Genomic DNA, 24558 nt, shown 5'->3' on the forward strand with positions numbered 1-24558 from the left:
GGTCTCAAAAGGCCATCTTATAATTTCGTTAGAATCTGTGATTGCCAACCCTTTTTGTCAAAGATCATCTTCAAGATCCGTCCGAGAAACCACACAGGCCTCCCTTGAGGCCATCTTCATTCTCATAGCACTTGTCTTATGCTGTTTATTGTTGAAATGCACAACAAAATAACAATTAAAAAAAAGATCGGAAGTAAAAGTCTTTAATACAAAACATGTTTTTTAATGATATATTTGTATCTTGTTTTATTTAAAAATAAATATGTTCTACTAAAACAATACAACCCCATCATGGCACATTTTCTTGTTAATATTTGTATCCACAGTAATTACAGACAGTAGCACCAATAAATAAACAAAGAACAAATATTAAGATACAAAAAGATTCAGTATGCGTATTGGTTTTTAAATATAAAAAAATTGTAGTGTTTATTTCATCCAATATACATAATTTATATACAAGTATAAATACAATGAAAGGCCCACGGAGGCAAACTACAAAAAATACCAGGGTGGGGGATGCAATGAACAGAAGTAATGGGCCTTAGCAATACTTTGGAGAACCAGCACAGTGCCCAGTTGCTGGAGAATGGGCTTAATTCTGCTACCTTTTTCCTCCAACTTTTAAGCAGAGAAATGTGGATCTTCTAGTACTAAGAATGAGATGATCCAAGGACCGTCGCAATTCACAGTCCTTCAACACTTTCCGTTAGTAAAGACCAGGCTTGGGCCAGACTATTTATTTTCTTCTCCAACACTACAACAACCCACAGCTGATGCTACCACCCATCAGAAACATGTGCATGCACAGGAGATCCGAGTTTCGCTACCATTGTAGGCACAACAACTATGGCCACACAGATATAACATTGCAGCTAAACTATTGTAATGTGGTTGGAGGCGAGAAAGGATGGCATCACCCTGTGGACCACTAAGACATAGCACTAGTATGTAGCTCATTTAAGAGGATGTGCAGCCCCCCCCCCCCCCGTAGTGCACACATGACACCAACTCCAACTTCAGGCAGCTTTAATACAAATACAACGAGAATGTGAGCACATATATATACGTTTCTGTAAATGTATATGTATATAAACATAAAGGTTACATGATAAAGGGGTGGTCACTTTGGGTTAGAAATGGCATTAAGGCAGGTGATTCCCTGGGATGGAATCAACTTGAGGTGCTAGAGATGCACGTATTGACATAAATTACAGATGCAATCATTGAGTAACGTGGGACACAAAAACAAAAAAATATTGCATTGTGTAATGAAAGATATATAATGGGAAACGTTGTATTATGGCCCTATTATGCCATTTTGAGGGCGTGGTGAAATACACAACTTACTCGGCCGTCGGTGTCTTAGTTTAGAATGTCGCCAGAGCCCCTCAACATTATTGGCCATATACAAACAGTTACCACTTATATATCCTGTGAACACATCATTCATGTGGCGTCCCCATGTAACAGATAATACAACATAGAAGGTAAAGAACATTAACCATATTAACAGGATTAGTTTAGTTGAATGAATGGTTTGATGAGTGAGCACAGCGCATTCTCAAAAATATAGACTAGTTAAAAATGCGCTCTCACAGACATGTATGTAATAATATCAATATATATTTACACACATCCTTCTGTCTTACAGTGAAAGGTGCATTGGCCAATTTATACATGTATAGGGGGTACTCAGAAGTAGCATCGCAGGACTGCTGTGTCACCTAGGCATCTTTCTAAGCCCAAAGATTATATCCAAGTAATAGGCATGATGTTGGTATATAAGTTGCTGACAGTACATTGTTTCCTGACTTCCCATTCCAAATCTCTTTGGATGTCTTGCCTCGCCACCCATGATTGAAAATCTATCCAATGACCTACACCATTATCCACCTCCCACTCACAAATTAAAGTTCATTTGAATAATACTGCATCTTCTGCTTGCCGTTTGGAAATAGCCTGATAACACTGTTTTTTGAATGAGTATATTGAAACTGTCGAACAGAAGGTTGGCAGGTTAATGCAGCACGTAATGAGTAGTCTAGAATAAGACATCATATAATACCAGATATATTCTAAGATACTCACTGCAGGAGGATCTGCAATGTGTCACAGCGTACTCACTCCTTCACATGTTTGGAGTGTGTGTATATATATGCCCCACATATAATATTACTGCAATTCCCGCTTGACAAGCTGACCTTTATTCCAGACTACTTGTGATGTGATGACTATCCAATAAATATATGTATTCCAGATGGGAGTCGGGGTGGTAAACCCCGATTCTCACTCTCTATTCTGCCCAGTGTGGCCCACCTGGAGCAGGCAGGCAGGCTGGCATTTCGCAGACTCCTAGGTGAAATAGGAAGAGGGATGATATGCGTTCCATCCGGGAACGGTATATTTAATTTTTACACCTTTCATGAAACTTTGTTTAGGACTTAGTTTTTTTCAGCAAGACAGTGGCTGGGGTGTCCCTTCCTGCACTGAATGTTATACGGGGACGGAACGGTTGCAGAAGAGAGGACCAGGCAGTAGGGAGACAGGGGGAGGCAAATAAGCCTTAAAGGGGCGAAAGATCATCATCTTTCTTCAGTGAGGGGGGCACTGCATCAAACACGCATGTCTATGCAGAAAACTGTACTGACACTACACACAAGCATTACCTCTGTCCCACAAGAGAGCAACATGATGTTACAAGAACATAGAGAACATAGAGCAGGTAACCCCAGTAACATCAAGAAAAATGCTAGAGTTTTAACTGGTCTGTTCTGGGTCATCTTCGTGAAGGACTAGGTATGACACACCATGCTATCGGAACACACATAGGCACCCAAGTGGGCTACTGTGTTGAAAAACATCTCTGTTCAGAGCGTAGAAAAGTATGGCCTATTATAACCCGCTCCTAGCACTCCTCCCAACTAACACATGTCGGTAGCTCTTAACCTTGCCTACCAAACTGCAGTTCAGAGGGGTTCATCAGTTGGTTATGAACCATTTGCACATGTTGTATGCAGGTATTTCAACATGAAAGCATACATTTTACATTTGCTTAATCTCACACACCAGTAAATCTCTTCATTTTTTGAGGCTCTGGAAGTACCTGGTCATTGTGGATGTGTCGGTGAAGACAGGCTGCAACATGGATTATTCTTTAATAGAGTTGCAATAATATTATGCATATAGTTATGTATATAGTTAAAGACATAATTGATGCCCGGTGTTTGTCTAGGTGTGTGTGTGTTTTTTACTCAACTGTTTTCTCAATAGGGATGTGGGTTGGCAGGGTAACCGGGGGGTTGTGAGATACTCGAAACGAGTGTCTAGCAAAGTAACAGATATGTTTAGGGGCCAGAACATGGCACTGAACGCCCATAATTTAAGCAATAAACCGGCAGAGCAACAAAAAACACAAAAACGCAACAGGACAAGTGGGAACATTTTGGCACTACTGTAATTGTTCATAAATAACTTTAAGAATTAAATATTACCAACAAATACTGAAAAACCTTACTGTTTAATTAAATTAACAGTTCTAATACCAAAAGGCTTACTTAAAAGTCATACTCCGATCACTTTCTTGAAAAGGTTTTTCCTCTCAACAAATTTCTCTCCATCCATATACACTTGTGCGCACGCAAACACATTTTACAAATAAACATGAATCCTTGCATACATTTCTCAGACTGGCAGGAATGATTTTAGTCCAATTATTTATGGTAATTTGGACATGCTATGGTGCTAATCAGACTCAAATTCCACGGACTAAGGGCCATCATGGCAAAAATGTTACATGCACTTTGAATACTGCAAAATACCATTTTCATAGCAGAACCGCCTGTCCTCTGAGTGAGTTGTTTTTCGCTCATCGCTGTTGTGCAGTGTGATTGATATTTTACACTGCCCAGTGGTGCATACACATATTTTAAATAACCTTTTGTAATGTACCTAAGAGACTACGAATTTGTGTTGTAGAATGCAGGATCGCAGAACAGGGGCAGGCAAATGCAGTGAAGCTGAATATAATGCAGCAGTGGCACAGATACTCAAAGGTGCTCTGGAAGTTTAATTTGCTCTACTTAACAAACAATCGTTCCCTTGGTGTCTGCTTACCACTTTACCATTGACCAATACGAAATCAGTAAAAAATGGTACCAGACAAAGTCTGTTCCATATCTCTGTTTGCATTTGCCAATAGAGAATAAATAATACATACCTATAGGAGTAACATGATGCTGTGAAGGGGATTTGAAAATCCAAGTGGTTATTAGTTTCATGGTTTTTGTTGAAAGTGAAAATTAGCAACTCATTTTGGAAAGTCTGAAAGAAAAGCGACATCTAGCCCAGCTAAATATCAGATTCTAAATGCCTTTTATTGGCTGGTATTGTGGTGGAAGGGGGATTAGCCTATGAAACATTCCCTTCCAGTGGTCCGTACGGAAAGTTGAACATACAATGTTCTGCGGTTTCCGCTTAGTCTGCAATTTTATATGTATTTTGTTATTTATTGGATTAGATGGTAGGTTTTTCAGGGAAGAAAAGACAGGCATCGTGGCACAGTAGTAATCGGGGACAGTAGTGCAGAGGTGTGCGTACAAGAGTTCGAGGTTCAAGTCGGTTGTAGTATGAAGTCAAAGTTGCTTGCACATGGCCTTGCACCAGCCATTTTACTCTAAAAGGTGGCAACAAAAGAAATCCTTTTGCCTTTAAGAACAAAATGTATCTGGCTCGTTACTTCAATTTCCATCTTGTTGATATCAATGGATTGTGTGCGGATGGGTTCAGGTAGTACATAAAGTGGCAGCTGGCAGCAATAGGGATGTAGAGGTAGGTGGGGGATATAAAAAAGGTTTTGTTTTAATCTGCCTTCCTACTGAAGGGCCCAAGATCATTTTCAGAGCATGGTTTTAACGTTTTAAAGAAAGCAAGACATGGCGTGGGATCCTGCTGGTAAACATGTTCTATTTGTAGATGGGGAAAAAGTCGTCGAAACAGAATAAAAGGCAATACACTATAACCCTGATTATTATTTGTTGTGCGAAGTTCGAGATATCAATTTTAGTCACAAAACAGACTATGTAGTGCCTCCTTGGGTGGCGTGCAAATGTGCTCGGAATTAGGCAGCAGCTGTTAAGAAAATAAATCCACTGGTTACCTTGCAGTAACTGAGCATGTTACGTATGTGTTTATGCATAAATACAACTGCTTCATAAGCTGATCTGTGTCCAACTACACATGTCTATATTTAAAATTACAAACACAAGAAACTGTTACGTTTATCCATGGTTGGACCATGAGGTTATTTTTGAAGTTTCCAAATTGATCCATATTGCTGCCTCAGGGAAAGTTGAAAAGGAAGATGGAAGTAAATGTCATCTTCTCTTCTAAACGACGGCCAAGAGATACTTACTACAAGCCCTCCATTTAATGCAGTGCCACTAAATAGTTTATGGATCCCTTCTTCACATGTTCATAACGTTATGGAAAAATCACAAGAGGTGTATGCCCATTATTCCACCCAAGTATAACAGTGCACATAATTTCAACAAATAGCATTACTGACGCAGAAAGAGCAGGATTGTATAGATGTTCTCTACAATGTATTTGTACGTCAGAGTCAAAGTCACTTGTATCACTGCTTATGTAGAAAAAACACAACAAAGCAGGATACTCAGCAACTATGGCATTTCAGTGCTTGCTCAGGTGAATTTCTCGGGACGTCTGCACTTTGAACCCACTTTCTGTGGTGCACTGCTAAGTACAGCAATTTGTTGAGGTGGGAAAGTGCAAGATGTCTTGAACTCAGCACATTAATGCAGCATGAACACCTTCCATCTATTTGTTTGGACGTACTATGACTGAATTGGAGTTTGCATTCCCATGGTGTGTGTTCGGGGTAGGATTATGGCCTTTTGCCCTTTTCCCTTATTTCAACATGCTGCATGATAACAGCTCTCAAGTACACAACTGCCTTTTGTTCATGCCGACTCCTGCAAGGCGGTGATATATTCTACTGCAACTTGTTTAATTACACTTTCCCATAGTCCATCTTTGGCCGTTACTTGTGATAGTCAATATAGGAACCCACCCTATCTACCATGTCTTTTTTAAAGATGTGTACTTATGCCCGCTTGCGTTTTATAAAAACTAGCAACTCACAGCTAATAGGCTGGCAATCATTAATCAGGTGAAACATTATTTCGCATGGAAATCAATAGGGTTCATACGTCACCATTTGTTGAGCTCACAAGGAATGCTTGGTTACCATGGAATACGCGTTCATGCAATTTTTGATAATCAGATTATTTATGCCACTCTTTAACAACTGTTGACCTGAACGCCACCGTCCATTCTCGCCTCCAACCATATAGCCAATTTGGTCACAGTGCCTGCTTTTCACCTATCCATATGACTCTTAGCTCAATGCTCCTATCGTGTTGCCCTGACACGCCATCACAACAATGCAAGACTATCACATATAGGTTGATGAAGTGAAGTGGCACACTGAAATAGCCTCATGAAATCACAGATATAACATATCGCATCATAGCCAACCAGGATTCACTGAGGGTTCATTTAGAGTTGACTAATTGATGTACACAACTTCTAATGCAGGAAATATGTACAGTCTTCGAAGAAAGTTAACCGGTACAGTGTCACAGGCGATTTTGTAAAGCACAACAAGACATGGGTAAGCATAGGATCAGCTGACTCTTCAGTATGGATCCCACCATACAATTTTAAAATCTTAGCTAAACGTTTACATTTACCATCATGACTCATTTGTAGGTAACATAAATGGCTCTCACACAGGTGCACATTTGGCCAGTAATCCTTCTCAAAAGACAGGATGATGAAACTGGGTTGGAAAGCAAGGTTTTATGTCACCAATTGGTCCGGTTTTATTATGTACACAATGATGGGGTCCTACCAGCCTGGCAAAGATGGATCACTATGATGAGGGGAAATGTGGCCCATTAAGTGGGTAGCACAAGACATATGAACTGAACAATCCACTATCAGTGGCCACCCCATTGCCACTTCCATTAGAATATGTGGCCTGTGCTTGGATATGAAGCGATGCTGTGACATCTATGATTCCAAGTCGTAAAGAAACACTTGCAGCAAGTCATCAAAAACGTTTCCCGCAAGTTGGAAAATTATGTAAAATATTTCATTTCCACATGCACTCAAAGTGTCTCCTCTTATGCCCTTCAAGCAACCCTCGGCAGATATTTAACATGCACTGTGCTCCCCCCTACAGCAAACACTCCTATAAAACAAACAGCAATGTCATTCCCATTGACGAGTCTACTCTTGATAACACTCCAGTTCTTGCCAATTCTGTTCTGCCTGTGCGATTCTATTAGTGAGTGGTATGGTAGCACACGTTTTTACATTAACATGCAAAAGCCAATCTAGTTGGAGAAGGTTGGTAGCGTTGAATTGTTGGGGTCCGGCTGAGTTTATATGCAAGCCAGCACAGCAAACTAGTTGATATGTATCTGGGATTGTCCAGTGACAGCTCTGCCCACCGTGGATGACTAGTATTGTCATAGTCCATTGCCTGGCTGCAGTTTTGCTTTCAAAAGGTACTGCGTTGTGTTGCAGATTGGACTATGAACAGAGGGTGAATTTGCTTTTTTGGAAAAGTTCACAATGGATGATGTCCGCTTCTCTGTACTGTGTATCCTTGCACAACTCATCATCTGAACAGGAACCCCAGGCCTGCCACGTCGTTCTCTCCGGGAGGGTTTGGCAGGAGGAAGGGAAGTGGGAGTGGAAAGTGGTGGGGAGAACACTTTCTTCTTCTGATACGAAGGATGGCCATTCTTTTGGTGCATTCAGTTCACTTTTTAAAGAAATACACAGTCACCACAGGTCCCAGACGAATCCCCTTTACTTACGCCCTTCTTTGTACAAAAGGCAAACAAGCCACAAAATGAAGCATGAAAACGTGGCAGGGGCAGGGGTTGGAGAATGTATTCTTACTCATCCATACTCAGGATGTCTCATTAAGTCAACAGTTTCTTGAACCTTTTGCCCTGTTTCCCAAAAGCAAACAGACCTTTTGAGCCTTGTTCCAGCAGTATGGCATATGTGGGGAGTCCTGCAGAGAAGTTCTGTAGGCCCCTTGCCACAGACATCTCCTCCTGTACCGAGACAGACTTGCTCTCTCTGATCCCTTTTGGCTTCCTTCTTTCATTATGTGTAGCCACATTGCACCCAGAGGTGAAAGGCATAATCCAGTGATGATGTTAAACATTAGCAATGTTAAAATTGAAATATGTGTACGCCTATCAAATATATATATATATATATATATATATATATATATATATAATATGTACATACAATATATATATATATATATATATATATGCACATACATATATATAGACACATAAATATATATATTTATTTATTTGTTATGTATATATATATATTCATTAGGAATCCAAAACAGACCCTGGTCTGGCTTTCTGGCTCTTGGTGTTTAGCAGCATAAAAATTCTTTGTTTCCGAAGAAGGGTGGATCTACTTGAGGATGACGTGCCTCCGCAGGGAATGCTTTCCTCTGAAAGTGCTGTGCTCTGTACCGATCCTTCATTTCAGCTTGCCTCTACTGTCCATGCAAAGAGGCCTTCCCTCTTCTCACCGCCTTGGCTTTTCACATCTAAATGGGGGTTTTGGGGGAGAAGGAAGGGAAGAAGAAAAGTACATGTTAGAGCTTGTTAGGAAATTGTACACTCTTACCATGGCAAATATATATTTTTGGCAATGATCAACTTATCCTTTAACCCACTTTTAAAGGAAATGGATTGCCCCATTCCCCTGGCGATAGATCAAGTAAATCTATTCAACACATAGAGCAAGTATACACGGCCACCTGGACATTTAATTCATGCCTTTAAGCAACCCCACCCAGTATAAGTGTTTATTAAATTCCTTCAGCATGTCTGCATAACCCCACCACTACCTTTGTAGACTCCAAAGCTAGGATTCCTTGTTTGAGACACATATTTATCTCATCTTCCCTCCCGAGACACAGCTTACGTCAAATACATTACACATTGTATAGTTTCCATTTCCCGATTCTTTGTATTGCTTATGATAGTTCTCCAGCATTGGATCTTTCATGGATTCACATGCTTAGAATATTCCCCGTCGTCAGACTGGGAACCCTCGGTACACATATATAGTCGTTTCCTATAGGAAAAAACTTCCGACACTTGTGTGTCCTATCCACATCTACGTCCTCCCCGGGGACGTCCACACACGCCCCATAGGACGTAATGGTATAAAAGCCCCACCCCCGCGGGTCCCGTCAGATTTCAACCGTCTCCAAAGATAGTGGGATCTCCTCGCGTAGTCTCTACTTTCTAGGCTATCGTTGAAATTACTCGCTGGGTTGATCGAACGACCCTCTAGGTTTTTTTGGTCTTACCAGGATGTCGGGCAAACCTCTGTTTCGCCCGTGCGCCACATGCGGATTGAAAAAGGTTTACGAGGGGGACGGCCATCTAGATTGTATTTATTGCCTCCACCCTCACCATTCCGCAGACCAGTGTGAAATATGTAAGGGTTTTTCTCAGAAAACCCTGAAAGATCGGAATCGGTGGCTGGTGTCGTGGTTAAATGACGGGGCGGGAGCATACCCTCAGTCGGAGGTGGGCTCCGTGCGCAGCGTGGCCTCGACGAAAACATCGGGAGCCCCGCGCCGTTCAACCTCGTCGGAACCACCGGCGAAGAAGACTCGACCGGCGGAAAGGGATGTTCCACGAAGCCACTCTTCCAAGGATTCTTCAAAAGAATCTTCAAAAAAGATACCATCATCATCATCGTCGAAAAAACAAGGAAAGGAAAGGCCAAAATCCTCCTCGGGCGATCCTCATAGATCTGCCACGAGTAGAGAATCGGATAAACGCAGGGAGAGCACCGTTAAGGCGGGACCGCCTAAGCCACCTGCAGGCCCACCGTCGACGACGACGAACCAGTCAGTGTCCTCACTGCCTCTGACGCAGTTGGTTTCCCCCGTCATCAACCCGATGACGACGGCGACGATGTCCTCGTCGACCGAAGTTCTGGCCTGGAGACCAGAAGTTTTTGATATGGGGTTGCCGGACACGTTACTGCAGGAACAAGCAGTGTCGATTTCCTCGAAGGAAGGCGACGGTTTCAGGATTGCGGGCCCGGAAGACCTTGGGCTTCGAGCCAAGTAGCCATCAGGAGCAACCTGCTCTCAGGTGTTTACCAATATTCCAAACTCTCAATTGGCCCTGTCCATGGAAGTCCTGTCCTCCTTACACTCGCTGCTAAAATCGTTGGATGAAAGGCTTCCACCTGTGGCATCGACCCCCCCCCGTCGACGAACCCGGCCCGTCACACCGTCCAACCAAAACGATCGAGTTCCGGTGACTCCAGTAGTCCAGGAGGAGGGTGAGCTTTCGGACTCTTTATCTGACCGTGGGTCAGCATCGGATATCTCCCTGTCTCCATCTAGGGATCCATCCTGGGTTTCGGATGTGGAACTGGAAACACCAAAGAGCCCCACTCACCCATCGCCACCAGACGATATTGGCACTTTCCATTCAATGATGGAAAAAGCATGTAAGGAGTTTGGCCTGGCCCAGCAGGAGGAGAAAAAGGACTGCTTTCTATTCGATCATATGGGTAAGAATAGACGCTCAATATTCTCAATACCCATTTTAGATCATGTCTGGAAAGAGGGTGTTCAAACCATGCGTCACCCGTTTTCTGAACCGGCCGTCAAAGGCCGCATTGAAAAGAAATTTAAAGTGCCAGACTCTACCCCGAAGTGTCTTTCGGCCCAACCTACACCTGATTCAGTGGTGTCGGCAGCGGCGACGAGGAAAGCCAAGGCTCAACACAAGTGCTCTACCCCTCCGGATAATGAGGCAAGGCGCCAAGACGTGTTTGGTAAGAAGGTTCTTTCCGTGGGTGCTGCAACTGTGAAAGCAGCCAACTCTCTGGCTATTGTGGCCAGGTACGACAGGGAGATGTGGCACAGACTGGCCCCTATACTGGACCACCTTCCGGAGGAACATAGAAGAACGGCGATGTCTCTGGTACGAGAGGGCGAAGAGGCGTCGAATCATGCTATTAACATAGCGGTGGACCTGGCAGATTCGGGTTTTAAGCAGATAAGCAACGGAGTTGTTCTAAGACGCCAGGCTTGGCTTAAGTGCACCAACTTCAGACCCGAGGTGCAGTATAAGGTATTGGACATGCCCTTCGAAGGTGACCTTCTTTTCGGAGAAAAGGTGGACGAGGCCTTGAAGGGCATGAAGGAGGATTCGGATACGGCACGGTCGTTGGGTGCTCTTCAGGGTGGTAAACACTTTCGATCCTTTCGTCCCTTTAGAGGGGCATCTGGCAACTCAAGATTTTCTACACCCAGGGATAGATCCTTCGGCAGATCGGCGTACCCTTCCCAAGGATATAGACGCGCCTCTCAAAACTCAAGCCGGCGCAGAAACTTCCAGTCATCCAAGAGACGACCGACCTATTAGTCGTCGACGAGCAAACAGAAAGACCAGCAATGACGGAAAGCGCACCGTTCTGGGAGGAAGAGTGTCAAGCTGCGTCAAAGAATGGGAAAACATCACAACAGATCAGTGGGTGTTGGACACAGTGAGGTACGGACATTCTCTACTATTCAAATGCAAACCTCCAAAGTGTCCACCTATACCCCTACCCCAACCACATCTGGACAATTTGCTGCAGGAAGTAGCACTTATGTTACAGAAAGGTGCCATAGAGTTAGTCCCTGCATCGCAGAAAGGCCAAGGGGTATACTCGCGGTGTTTTGTGGTAAAAAAGCCGAACGGAAAATGGCGTCCCATTCTCGACCTACGCGACCTCAACGAGACCTTACAGAGCCAGAAATTCAAAATGCTCACGCTGCGGGAAGTGATCAGGTCTGTTCAAGTGGGAGATTTTTTGGCATCTCTAGATCTACAGGACGCGTACTTCCACATCCCTATGTGTCAAAAACACAGGAAGTTTCTGAGGTTCATGGTAGGTCAGACACACTACCAATTCGCAGTGCTCCCGTTTGGTCTCAAATCCTCCCCAAGAACGTTCACAAAATGTTTGGCGCCCGTGGCAGCCTGGCTGAGAAAGAAAGGGCATCATGTATACCCGTACCTCGACGACTGGCTTGTGAGGGGATCCTCCTCGGCGTCGACCAACGACAGCGTACAGGCTACCTTACAGCTTCTGCAACGACTGGGGTTCGCAGTGAACTTCGAAAAGTCCTCTCTAAGGCCATCAAAGAACTTAAAGTTCTTGGGAGCTCAATTCGAAACCCAGTCGGGAATAGTGAAGCCTTCCCTAGACAGAATGTCAAAGATCAATCGGCTGACGAGTCAACTACGTCTCCATGGCACACTCTCAGTGAGAAAGTATGTGGCAATCCTAGGTTCCTTGGCTTCCTGCATCCATCTAGTAGCCAACTGTCGACTGTTCATGAGGCCACTTCAGGAATTCCTAGCGGACAGATGGAAGCAGTCCACGGGTCGGTGGTCAGACAGGCTAACCGTCGACGACGACGAAATGATCTGAGCCCTCCAATGGTGGAAAATCGTTCACAACCTGGACAGAGGGGTTCCTCTACAAGAACACGAATTTCAGAATACCATCATCACGGACGCATCCCTGACGGGCTGGGGAGCATACATGGACAACCACCAAACCCAGGGCAGATGGTCTCCCACCGAATCACGCCTACATATCAATGTACTGGAACTGAGGGCAGTGAGATGGGCCTTGAAATCATTCCTCCCACATATCAAGGGGTCGAGAGGGAGAGTGCTGACAGACAACACGACAGCCATGTTCTACTTGATAAAACAAGGCGGCACAAGATCCAGGACCCTTTCTGTGGAGGCTCAAAAGGTATGGCATTGGGCTTTGAAACACAACATATCTATAGTGGCTCACCATCTCCCAGGAGTGAAGAACATACAAGCGGATTCCCTGAGCAGGAGCATGGCTCAGATACACGAGTGGGAGATGGACACCATTCAGCTGCAAAGAATCTTCAAAAGGTGGGGTCACCCCTCAGTCGATCTCTTCGCAACGAAAGAAAACAAGAAATGCGAGCAGTTCGCGAGCCGATGGCCTCAGAAAGGATCCCTAGGGGAAGCGTTCTCATTCCCATGGACAGACAAGTTCCTGTACGCCTTCCCTCCGTTTCCCCTTATACGGAGGACAATACAATGGATTCGCAGATACAAATGCCGGGTCATTCTGGTGGCACCGTATTGGCCGAGACAACCGTGGTTTTCCGACCTACTACACCTGTCGTTGGAACAACCGATAACTTTCCAGAAAGTTCCGAATCTCCTATCCAGGGACAAGGGAACGGTGTGGCATCACAATCCGGACAGCCTCAACCTGACGGCATGGCTCCTGACTTTGCAGAATTTGGCAATTTGAAAGTCTCGTCGGATTGCCGGAAAATTCTACAGGCTGCTAGAGCTCCTTCCACTAACAAGTCATACATATGCAAGTGGCGAAGGTTCTGTATGTGGTGGCAAACACAGCACGAGATACGGCCTTGGGAAGTGACTCCTGAACAAATTTTACCGTATCTTCTTCACCTAGCAGAGAGTGGGCTATCCTCGTCATCGATCAAGGTGCACCTGGCGGCCATCTCAAGGTTCACGAGAAGGAGACATTCCGCACCGTTATTCAGCGACAGACTGGTAAAACATTTCATGAGGGGTCTCTTTAGAACTTTTCCCCCTACGAAGCGGTTCCCACCATCGTGGAGTCTAAATGTGGTGTTGGCGGCTTTAATGAAGCCTCCTTTCGAACAAATGTCCTCTTCATCCATGCAGTTCCTATCGTGGAAGCTGGCTTTCTTAATTGCCATTACGTCAGCTAGAAGAGTGTCGGAATTACAGGCATTAGTCATAGACCCTCCATATATGAGATTCTTTAAAGATAAAGTGATACTATCAACTAATCCTACTTTCATCCCAAAAGTACCGACGGTCTATCACAAGCACTCGACCATTGCTCTCCCTACTTTCTTTGCGACCCCGTCGTCGACGGCGGAAAAGGCTATTCATACGCTCGATGTGAAAAGAGCGTTAAAGTTTTATCTGCAAAGAACGCAAGAACTCAGAACTACCAGACAGCTGTTCATCGCATATGGTCCGTCGACGAGAGGGAGGGCAATTTCCAAGCAAGGACTGGCTCGATGGGTCTCGTCGGCAATTGCTTTTAGTCACTCCAAGGCCGGGAGACCCCTACAAGGGCACCCTAGAGCCCATTCCACGAGATCGACAGCCTCCTCCGCGGCGCTATGGGCAGGAATTCCTCTGACAGACATCTGCCAGGCGGCGGCGTGGTCAGTCCCACACACGTTCACACGCCATTACTGCCTGGAAAGGCAGCATGCGGATGAAGTACAGATGGGGAGGGCAGTGCTGCGCCATCTTTTTCAATGAGGTAAGCCAAATGGTGAGACTGTTGTCTTTACCTTGCCGATGTTTGGTTTTTTCCTTGATGTGTCGCCTTTATATATATATATATATATATATATATATATATATATATATATGTATGTATTATGAATATGTTTATATCAGAAATATGTTACTGCTTACGTGCATATATATATATATATATATATTTGGACTGGGAGTGGTTTGTTTTGTAATGTATGTTGCATTGCATTCTCACCTCCTTCTTCTAGGATACTGCTATACAATCTATTCTAAGCATGTGAATCCATGAAAGATCCAATGCTGGAGAAGGGAGTAGTTTCTTACCTGTAACTCCATTTCTCCAGCGTTGGTATCTTTCATGGATTCACATGCGCCCACCAGCCTCCCCGAAATGCAATGTGCATGATATGTGCATAAACAGGTTTCCCCCTTTCTTCTTTGGAGGGGTCGAAATCTGACGGGACCCGCGGGGGCGGGGCTTTTATACCATTACGTCCTATGGGGCGTGCGTGGACGTCCCCGGGGAGGACGTAGATATGGATAGGACACACAAGTGTCGGAAGTTTTTTCCTATAGGAAACGACTATATATGTGTACCGAGGGTTCCCAGTCTGACGACGGGGAATATTCTAAGCATGTGAATCCATGAAAGATACCAACGCTGGAGAAATGGAGTTACAGGTAAGAAACTACTCCCTTCCCTTTGGCGATAAAAGCAAGCAGGTCCATTGACAAGACAAGAGTAGCAGAAGTCGGAAATAAGCAGAGAGTGCTAAAGTGAATCTACAAATATAAAATAAACACTTGATCCAAATTCTTCCAAACAAAATATAGAACCGAATACCAAACCACATTTCTTATTTGCAAGGCCATGGGTGCAAACCAAAATGCAGGTTGGTTTAAACAAGCTTTCTTGTGTTTTCCTATGTATGGTGATGTTCAAACACATACTCCTCTTTCCTTGAGCTTTGGCAAGTCACCATCAATAATTGTCCAAAACTGGTGATCGCCCGATACAGGCAGTGCCACTTCTATCATAGTCTCTCATGAACACTAGTGACACTCTTGTGGTGGTGAACAGCCAGCACAAATATGCCTGCACATTTATTGGACAAGAAATATCAATAGCACTGTCAACTGGAACCTCGTTTTATGGGATGACATTGCTGCTGTGGGAAGGACAAAGTGCCTGGGGCAAAATGTGAACATTCAAGAAAAACGAGAAAGCCAACAGTGTGGTTTTGTTCAGGCTTTTTAAGAGCAAATTCAATTTAAATGTATCGGATTTTCTCTTTGGCGAAATTCCCCTTTCTCAATTCCAGCAAAGTTGTCAGAGGTTTATCTTTAAAAGGCTTCTGTGTGATATATTTATATTTTGGAATGGGTCCTCAGTGCTCACCCACAAGTCATGTGCATCTTGGCAAATAGCTGCAATGGAACTCCCATTAAAAAATTACCTAGAGTGAAGAGTTTGCAAACCTAGTTTAGTGGGCCCATGCCGTCCCCTATGTAACAACTGCTATGGAGGGGAATGTGCTTGATCCCTTTGAGCAAGTACAGCACTCCAGCTGTAGTCTGAAAGTTTGGAAGATGGGGAAGAAGGAAAGGCATCCACTGAAGTTTGTCATAGGAATTTGGATTAAGATGCACGACCTTGAACATAACTAGCTGTGCAAAATGTAGGATGTTGAGTGTCAAAGCTTGGTCTGGCGCAAGCAAATCCATCAACACAATATTTCTATTGCTGATCTTGCCTCCAATGTAGACGCACATTAACTATGGATCATCACAAGAGCCGCCTCTCCTCCACCCTACACATTCCAGCTGGTAGAATGGGCTGAATATAGACAGAGCTTCCTCGTCAACATTTTTGGTGTTGTTGAGCACAGATTTCTTACAAAAATGGAGGCTTCTTCCACTGCTAGGGAGTAACTATAGGGGAGTTTTAGAGTCAGACAATACATATTTCTCTCCCAGCTTCTTTTACGCTCACAGGAAATGGACAAGAAACCTTGCACTGAAGGTCAATGGACTTCTTGCTTCAAAACGGGAAGCCATGACCTGCTAATATTAATAGTGCCACAAACACCTGCTGGTCATTCTGAAACCAATATAGTATTGCCATCATTTACGTTCCTCCCAATAGGATGCATAGACGGTTTAGCATCTAGCTGCTGTTTAGCGCCCTCCCCTCAATGGAACTTCAACATTGAGCAGCATCTGACCTTTTTAGAAAGCCATGTTAAGTATAAAATGAACCTCACTCACCCCACCCCACACCTCCAGGAAACAGATTTCCTCTGCGCAAGAAACAATATTGCAAAAAAGCAGCAAGCATTGTCTTATTTCTGAGAAATGGCATCCTCTTTTTTTTTTTAAATAAAAAAATCTACTTTGTCTTCTGGCAAAACTTAAACCAACCTGCAAGTCCTTTCGTTTAACTCAAGCTGCTTCGACTTGCAACGTGAGTCTGTGAATTTGCAGGAGCATTTACAAGTCTGGGGGTCTTGGACAAACAAGTGCTTTCTCCTCTCTTTGCAAGGTTCACAATGACTGCAAAAAGGCAAAAGGGAGACAGATTCTAAGCTACAGCAGCTTTAGCAAGAGAGAAACGTTAACATGCAATAACATCAAGCTCCCTCCCGTTCCCGCCATTCAGCCACCCCCTCCCCACAGCCTTCTCAACCTCCCAAATTCAAGCCAGACTGAACCCATTGCAAAGAAAAAAACACTTGTACCAAATTTCCAAAAAGATAGCAGAGGCAGAGAGAGAGGATAGAAGGCTTACAAAAGCAGAGCACTGCCAAAAATCCTGCATTTTGAGGAACGTAGACTGTGGGCAGGTGGGGAGGGTGGCAGAGCAGGCTTGAAAGAGCACTTAAATAAGACAAGGCTTCACACAATTAATTTTATTTTTGCATTTGAAGACGTGTAGTGTGCGACGTGCGCCCGTGCTTAACATCAACACAACCATGGAATTTCTACTTGGTTACATGCACATTTTTTAAGCTGCTGTGCTGTATTCGGTTCCTAGACGGGCCAATTCATCACTATAAACAACAGTGCTAGGCCTTGAAATAATAGGTGCCTCATAACCCAATGCAGGACGAAAATGACGTGAATGCGTGAATTCAATGGGCTAAATATAAAAGTCAGATGATAGGTTACGTTATGTACACTTTTTAACAACTCTGCATCACACTGAGATGTCGCATAGGAGTGAGCTCAGTAACTCTATAATAGCTTTAAGAAATGGAAATTGGATAGCATTGCAGGAACATCCCATATAGTATCAGACTGTTACTTTTGATCTGGTGAATATTCTTTAAACAAGTTGGGGGCTTGCGTGATTTGAACTGAGGCTGCAATTAAAACATTCGGCGCTCAGATACTGGCTACACCATCATGCTAAGTCAAGAAATAGCTAGGCACAAGGTGTTGGTTTATACAGAATCTGTGGTGGTGTTTTCATCACTATTCAGCAATGCCGTGAACACAATGCATCCACTATTTCATCATTTTAGGGTCCCCTGAAGTCATCCCTTCAGAAGATGGCTAAATGATGGTTCTTCGGTTATACTGGGAAAGGGCCACAAGACCTAGAATCCCTAAAGTGCTGAATCCTTAACAGGCACAGTAAAAAGTGTGACGGTCCTTTGCATTTTCATGGGTTGGCTGAAAATCTGTTATTGTGAATGCAACATGTAACCATGGCATAACTCAAAACGGTGCTGGGCGTTTAACATATCTTGGTCATCAATGTGGTTTATGTTTAACACTGCATCTACAATGTTTTTTGGGTGATTAATCCCCACGGGTGCATTCAAGTTGACAAAAGTTTTGGCTGATTGTGATTGCTGATTCTACATCTGCTTTGTCTGGTTTTCTGGCTACAAACATTGGTTTTGTAATTGAAGAAAATCTGAACACAGGGCAAGAGATGAGTTATCGTCCTTGGATGGAGACTACAGAGTCAGTACTGACCAAAGGCACCCACAACTGGGTAGTGAAGAACCTGGTAGAGAATCTAATGACAAATCTACTCACCCTTTCAGTGGTGATGGCCCACACCCAACGTTCCTCGAGAGGAACAGTCAAATTCGACCATACATTGCGCCATTGGTTTTGGCATCATTCATTTCCTTAAATTTTCTGAAGCAGTCTCTGCTGCATCAGAAAGGCCTCTAGTGTTGCTTTTTCTATATGCAAGTTTACTTTGCAGATGCTTCAAACTGGAGCATGAGTTTTTATGTGCTTTCACTGGACATTGGCCTTTTGTCTCCTACACCTTCCTCAGCATACATTTATGGTACCACTATTCATTGACCACAGTGAGACATGTTCTACAGTGACTGTGATCATGTTAGAACCCCTGGGATAATCAGTGGCTTTTGAACAGTATTTATAAGCCCTAACAATACATACAGCGCAGGTGAATGGTGCTCGGTCTAGTAAGAGATTGCGGATGGCTTCTCGGTCTAGTAAGAGATTGCTGATGGCTTCGGTACAATTCTACAGTGTGTGGACTCTTCACAAGATCCTGAACCTGCCAACGTTTAAGTAACTTGGCAGCAAAGTTCGCACGCACACTGCCTCATTCAACGATTCGATTGCTGGCTTTCCCTGTACAGCAACCGATTGTATGCAAGTGGAGGTGAAAAAAGGCTCAGTTAACTATGCAGCTACCAGGATCACTGAGTAGCCACCAATTATCACACTGAAGGCTCCATTTTTACAATCTGACGTTTCATCTTAAGAGTGCTGCCGTTCGATTCTTCGATTGGAAGCAGAAGGCATATGTCTGAACGTAATTGCAGGTCATTGTGTAAAACACCTTACGATTCCTAGGCCATTAGTTGTTGTCATAGCATGTCTTTCATAAGAGATTGTTAGCTCATCTAAAAGAAATCAGCTTGCTCAACGTCAGCTATTGGTCCATTTATGTATATGCTGCTCTTATAAGAACTAAGTGATCTTCTTGCAAATAAGAGCAATCAATTATAGGTAGAGCAAGCGCTCCCCCTCGAATGCAGGATTTTTCAAGCTGTGAGAAAAAGAAAAAAGGTAAGCAAGCCATCCCAGCAGGAATTTTTTTTTCAATCATGATAACTCAACATCAAGCTACATTTTTAACAGAGTCCATGCAGAGCCCCATGTCAAATGCAAACAAAACAAGAACCCACAGCAAACAAAACAAAATTTCCACACAAAAATATGCCACAGTGACCAAACACAGACAGAAGCTGTTAAACGGAAGGAGTGTGTCGTACTGCATTGAAAACTTGTTTTTTAGGAGGAAGTGTCTGCTGCACTGGAGTGCTCCACTGGAGGAGGAAATTGCCAAGGAAGGAATGAGTTTAAGAGAGGGGCCCCTGTCCACTGCAGTTAGGGAGGCCACCCACACCAAAGAATCAATCAACGCTTCTTGGCATGAGTAACCTCAGTTACACAGTTCATTATCACAGGCAATGCATCCACCTTCACCTCTGCCACCACAATTCCCCCACGGGCAATTTTTGATTTGCTCAACCCCATTTTAACTAATTCTGCGTGTGCCACAGACAAGTGAGATAAGTGTTCCAGTGAGTCTGTTTGGAACAGGGGGAAGGGAAATGGGGTGCAACAGCACTGGGGTATGGGAAGGGACACGATACAAACGTACAAGCGTGGTTTGTACCGGCTTCTCTTGCGCTTTCTTTTTTGACCCTTTCCCTTTGCTCGTTTTGACTTTCTGGAAGAAAAACAAAAGAGTGCGAGAGACAGCGAAGAAGGACAAAACAAAAAAAGAAAGGAGTAAAAGTCAGCGTGCAATGGTCAAAACAGCAGGTGAAAAGACTGAAGAGGGCGGGAGAGAGTTCTTGAGACACCCGATTGCTCGTCACATGCATTGACATTGCCAGTTTGAACTACACTTTCTCCCATCTTAACTACAAGAATTCTCTTCATTTGCAAAAATTTAGCTCATATCTAAAAATAAGGTTCAAAAGGTCTCAGACCTGGTTAACAGAGACATGGCGCCAAGTCCACCTGCTCAACCTATTTTCTTCCCTGCTCTAATACCGAAAATTAAATCTACTGCATGGTCCCAGGCCAGTTTCTACTATCAGTACAGTGGCACTTCCAAGGCACATTTGAATTGAAACCCTTTCACGAAGAAAATTAGCACTTTTTTGTTTCTCCTTAGCCTCCACTTGACAACTTCTCTCACTAACCGCGTGTCCTAGAGCTACATCTCAGCTGAAACGTTGCCTTCTTGGATGCATTTACGTTTTACTGTTGGATCTCTCCTTAAGCAACTCTTACCCAGGCGAAACGGGTTTAAGTCATCTCAAATCCATATGTAGGATCTATCGGGCTCTGGCATGCAGATCGTGACTCCATCTTTATGGTTATACTTCCAGAATGGAGACCCGAGAACCACACTCAGTCATGTTGGGACCATAATTATGGTGAAAAATGAATGAATCCTTCAGTTTAGGTAACAGTCAATATTGCATTTGAAAGGGCAGTAAAAGTCGATTTGCCCAGAGAAGGAATGCATGTCGAAGGTGATTTGCGTTCTTGTTACTGTGGACTGTATTACGTCTGTTCTGAGTAGAGAGGTTAGTAGTCAACTAGATACCTGGATAAGTGATACCAATGCAACGGTTTTGTAGTGATATAATGACTTCCAGTAGTTATGCATAACTTAAAATGTCAAATCGTACCAAAACATATGACTATGGTAGCTTTTGTGAAAATGTTATTCAGCACATGCAGAGTTTGGAGTTTTGCTCAGAAATATGCCCATAAAGCAATAAACCAACAGGCATGAATCTGAAGGCACACAGTACCAAAAGGATAAGTATACCTTTTCCGAAGTGGTAAAGCTACTAGCTGCAGGCCAGTGCAGGAACTTTTTAAGTAACAACATGACCTTGTTGTGCAACTATGTTTTTCAATAAAACATGTTGGTTTGCTTCGGAACACTAATTTAAATCCCTTGTAGGTCCCAGTTTGTGTGGGGGCATGGTTCTGTTCTGAATTCGGCTGAACGAACTGTAGGTCAGTGTATATTCCCTTTTGTGCAGTGTTTTGATGTGAGTTTCCCTTTCAGGCCCATTGAAGAAAACGCCATTCTCCTCTGAGTACATAAGCATAACTGATATTCAATAGATATCCCCCCCTGACCCCCCCCCCCCGCCGCTCCCCTAGGGAAAAAACAATCCGAAAAGCGTTTGGAAAGTGAATAGCAACAGCCACAGGTGTTTGAATGTTGATATATATTTGGGATGCCTACACTGAAGAGCAAATTGAATAAGAATTTTATAAAGTGTGTTCCTTCATTTATATTTAAACCAATAGGTCAACAGTTCTAATAACCCTTAACGTGGTGCTTCATTCAAAACACCACTGTGTCTAACATAACATGCGAACAAAATGGAAAAGTCCATCCAATTTCTCTACTAACATTGAAATGCAAATGACGTTACCCTAAATTAGCAAATTTTCTTCAGACATACGAAATTGGTTTTAAAGTAATGTTCACTGGAAGCTACCATTAAGAGTCAGTTCACCAAAATAAGGTTAAGAAATATATATTTTTAACATTAAATTAAAAAGTAACAACTATGGCTAGTACAGAGTCGCAGCACTTTAGGTTTCCTTTGTGGCTCTGCTGCTGTAATGCTAATGTCACCCACCCCTTCAACAATATTTCAATCTATCGCCTTGTTTTTAATCTAAGACCATGCACCACCTTCCCTTCTGTGTAGTTATATCTATGAATCAAATATAGGACCTTCAGCTACACTCTGACTCAAATGATAGATTCAGAACAAGCGGATTCCGAGCACAGTGCATTTTCAGTAAATTATTTATGGAATTTATACAGTTTAAATTAAAACTATCTCTCGAGGTACGCCCTGCTGGAGGAAAACACATGGAGGAAATTGAATAAGTGTGAATGTGCAGACTTAAGTCTTGGAAATGTTTTGGAAAACCGAAGAAAACATGCCACAATACTAGCCATGAACCATCACAGCTATAACACACTGAAAAGGCCAAGCATTTTTCTTTATACATTCTATAACTTAGAAAATGATGTGTGTAGGTTTTCATTGTCTTTAAAATCATTAATACTCAATTAAATTGACCAGTAAAACTGCCATGAAGACCTAGTATACTATCTTTTGGCCTTATAAATTCTCTAAAATTGCCAACTAAAACTTTTCAATTCAGATTTTAAGTGATTTTTGCTGTTGACAATCAGGTGCTGGAAATGTGTCTTTTGTAAATCTACAAGACAGCCCAATGACTGAAAATGGGAAACATGAGGTGTGAGATCACATAATGCACCATTTCGACTTTAATTGATATGGGTTTATATCCAGGCATAAGACAGAGAGCATGTTGCAATAGTATGGATAACAAATCAACTGAAAACACAATTCACAGAAATATCACGATTACCGAAAAGTATCTTGTGACTGTTAAACCCATTGAGCAAAGAACTTTTTGGGGATAAGAAAGGAGACAGCCCTCCAAAGAGGGTGACAAACCCAATCTGTCAGAATGATGTTCCACACTTAGCTCTATTCAGATATCATGATGGCTCACGATTGTATCTCTATGTAACCTCGTTAATAGTTGGAGGCCATCCCCTGCGAGGCAGTGCTTTGTTTATCAATTCTAATTCGGACAGACTTAACAATCAAAGAGACTCTAGACGCAGTTCCATGGATGAGAACCAAAATCAACTTGCCTGCTGATATAGACTGCAGACCTTCAGAAATCGGCCTACGCTCCATTGTAACCACAGTGCTAAACCAAAGACATGATTAGCCAAGACTGGAAAACCTGGCATGCAGCCTTGCGTTCAACTAAACCTCTTAAAATAAGAGGTTTCCTTAAGGATCTCAAGTTACCAATAACAGCGTGCAGATGTATGTGTTCTGGCAAATGCACAAGAACTGTGGCAATAAAGGGGCGTTCCCTCTGCCCTTATGAGAAAGCCCACTTCTGCATGAGTGCACTGCAACATACGTCAGATAAATATCACCCTAGGTTCTCAGGTATTTTCCTCAAAGCATGGAGGAGGCCTCATATTTAAATATTCTGAACGTACATTCCCAGGCTATTCCACGAAACTCCAGTAAACCAACCATCTAAACAGTTGCTAGTCATGTTATCTTTAAACTACTTCACTTGAGTGCACTTAATGCACTGTAAATTCATGTAAACTTTAAACTAACAACAACTATTGCTGAAGAATGAGTGCCTTTCCCACATATTCCAGTAAGCTGAAAAACAAACTGTTGCATCTTTTCAAAGCTCTTCATTCGTGCCCAGTACAAGAATGTATCATGTGAACATGACCTTTGCGTAGGATATGTTTCACAGGGCTGAGCTGAGGTCACACAGACTCTTAATGCTGCTCTGCGAAACCAAATCCTACAATGACGTTTTGTGTGTTGCTAATGGCGGCACTATTACTATTAATAGCACTATTACTAATAGCAGCTCTACTACGCATGGTACTATTACTATTTGTGGAGGCGGTATTCTTGAGTGAGGGAACTTAGTGGTGTGGGGTGGAAGATGATACAAAAAACTTAAGCTTTGTGCATTTGCCGCTCTGGTAGATCTCTAGGCACCACTCCCCCCACCCTGCCATCCGCTCTCCCAAGTCGCTTCTTCTTTGGGGGCTTGAAGACGGATCGCAAGGTGGAGGATAGATGTGAGGAAGGAGGGGTTGCTGGCTGAATCATTGAAGGTAAAGTAAATGGGTGCGTTTTGTTTTGCTGGAAAATAGGCAGAGAATGAAATGTCAGTTGGGAGCAAATGTGGAGAGAAAGGGTGTCCTATTTATAAGGAAGGGGTCAAGCTTAAGACTCAGACACAGTGGCATGTTTGTTGGCTGCTATAGACTTATTTCCAGAAAATAATATGTAGGATTGGAGAAAGTCCTATCTATCCCTGAATCTAAGAGGGGTTTCCCTGCGTCAATCAAACTAAGGACCCCCTTTGTAAGGATATTAAAATAAAAGCGCGTCCTCTGTCCTGTGTCCGAAAATACTAATGTGAACCTTAC

General features: G+C 43.2%; 1 protein-coding gene across 4 annotated transcripts in view; it reads right to left on the reverse strand.

The window, feature by feature from the left end:
• Positions 1–216: 216 nt before the first annotated feature.
• The window catches only part of VEGFA (vascular endothelial growth factor A), a 91644-nt gene continuing 67302 nt past the window's right edge, over positions 217–24558 (reverse strand). Inside the window, exons 6-8 of one of the 4 annotated variants that reach the window (XM_069608771.1) lie at positions 20164–20217; positions 16908–17039; positions 217–8680 (exon numbers count right to left, since the gene is read on the reverse strand). In XM_069608771.1, coding sequence (XP_069464872.1) covers positions 8659–8680; positions 16908–17039; positions 20164–20217 — 208 coding nt within the window. In that variant the 3' untranslated portion in view covers positions 217–8658. Of the gene's footprint in view, positions 8681–16897; positions 17040–20148; positions 20218–24558 lie in introns of those variants that run through there. The other 3 variants (XM_069608770.1, XM_069608772.1, XM_069608773.1) reach the window with 3 other exon arrangements.

Source organism: Ambystoma mexicanum, chromosome 4q (genome assembly GCF_040938575.1).
Source record: "Ambystoma mexicanum isolate Mex_15411 chromosome 4q, UKY_AmexF1_1, whole genome shotgun sequence".
NCBI classification, from domain to species: domain Eukaryota; kingdom Metazoa; phylum Chordata; class Amphibia; order Caudata; family Ambystomatidae; genus Ambystoma; species Ambystoma mexicanum.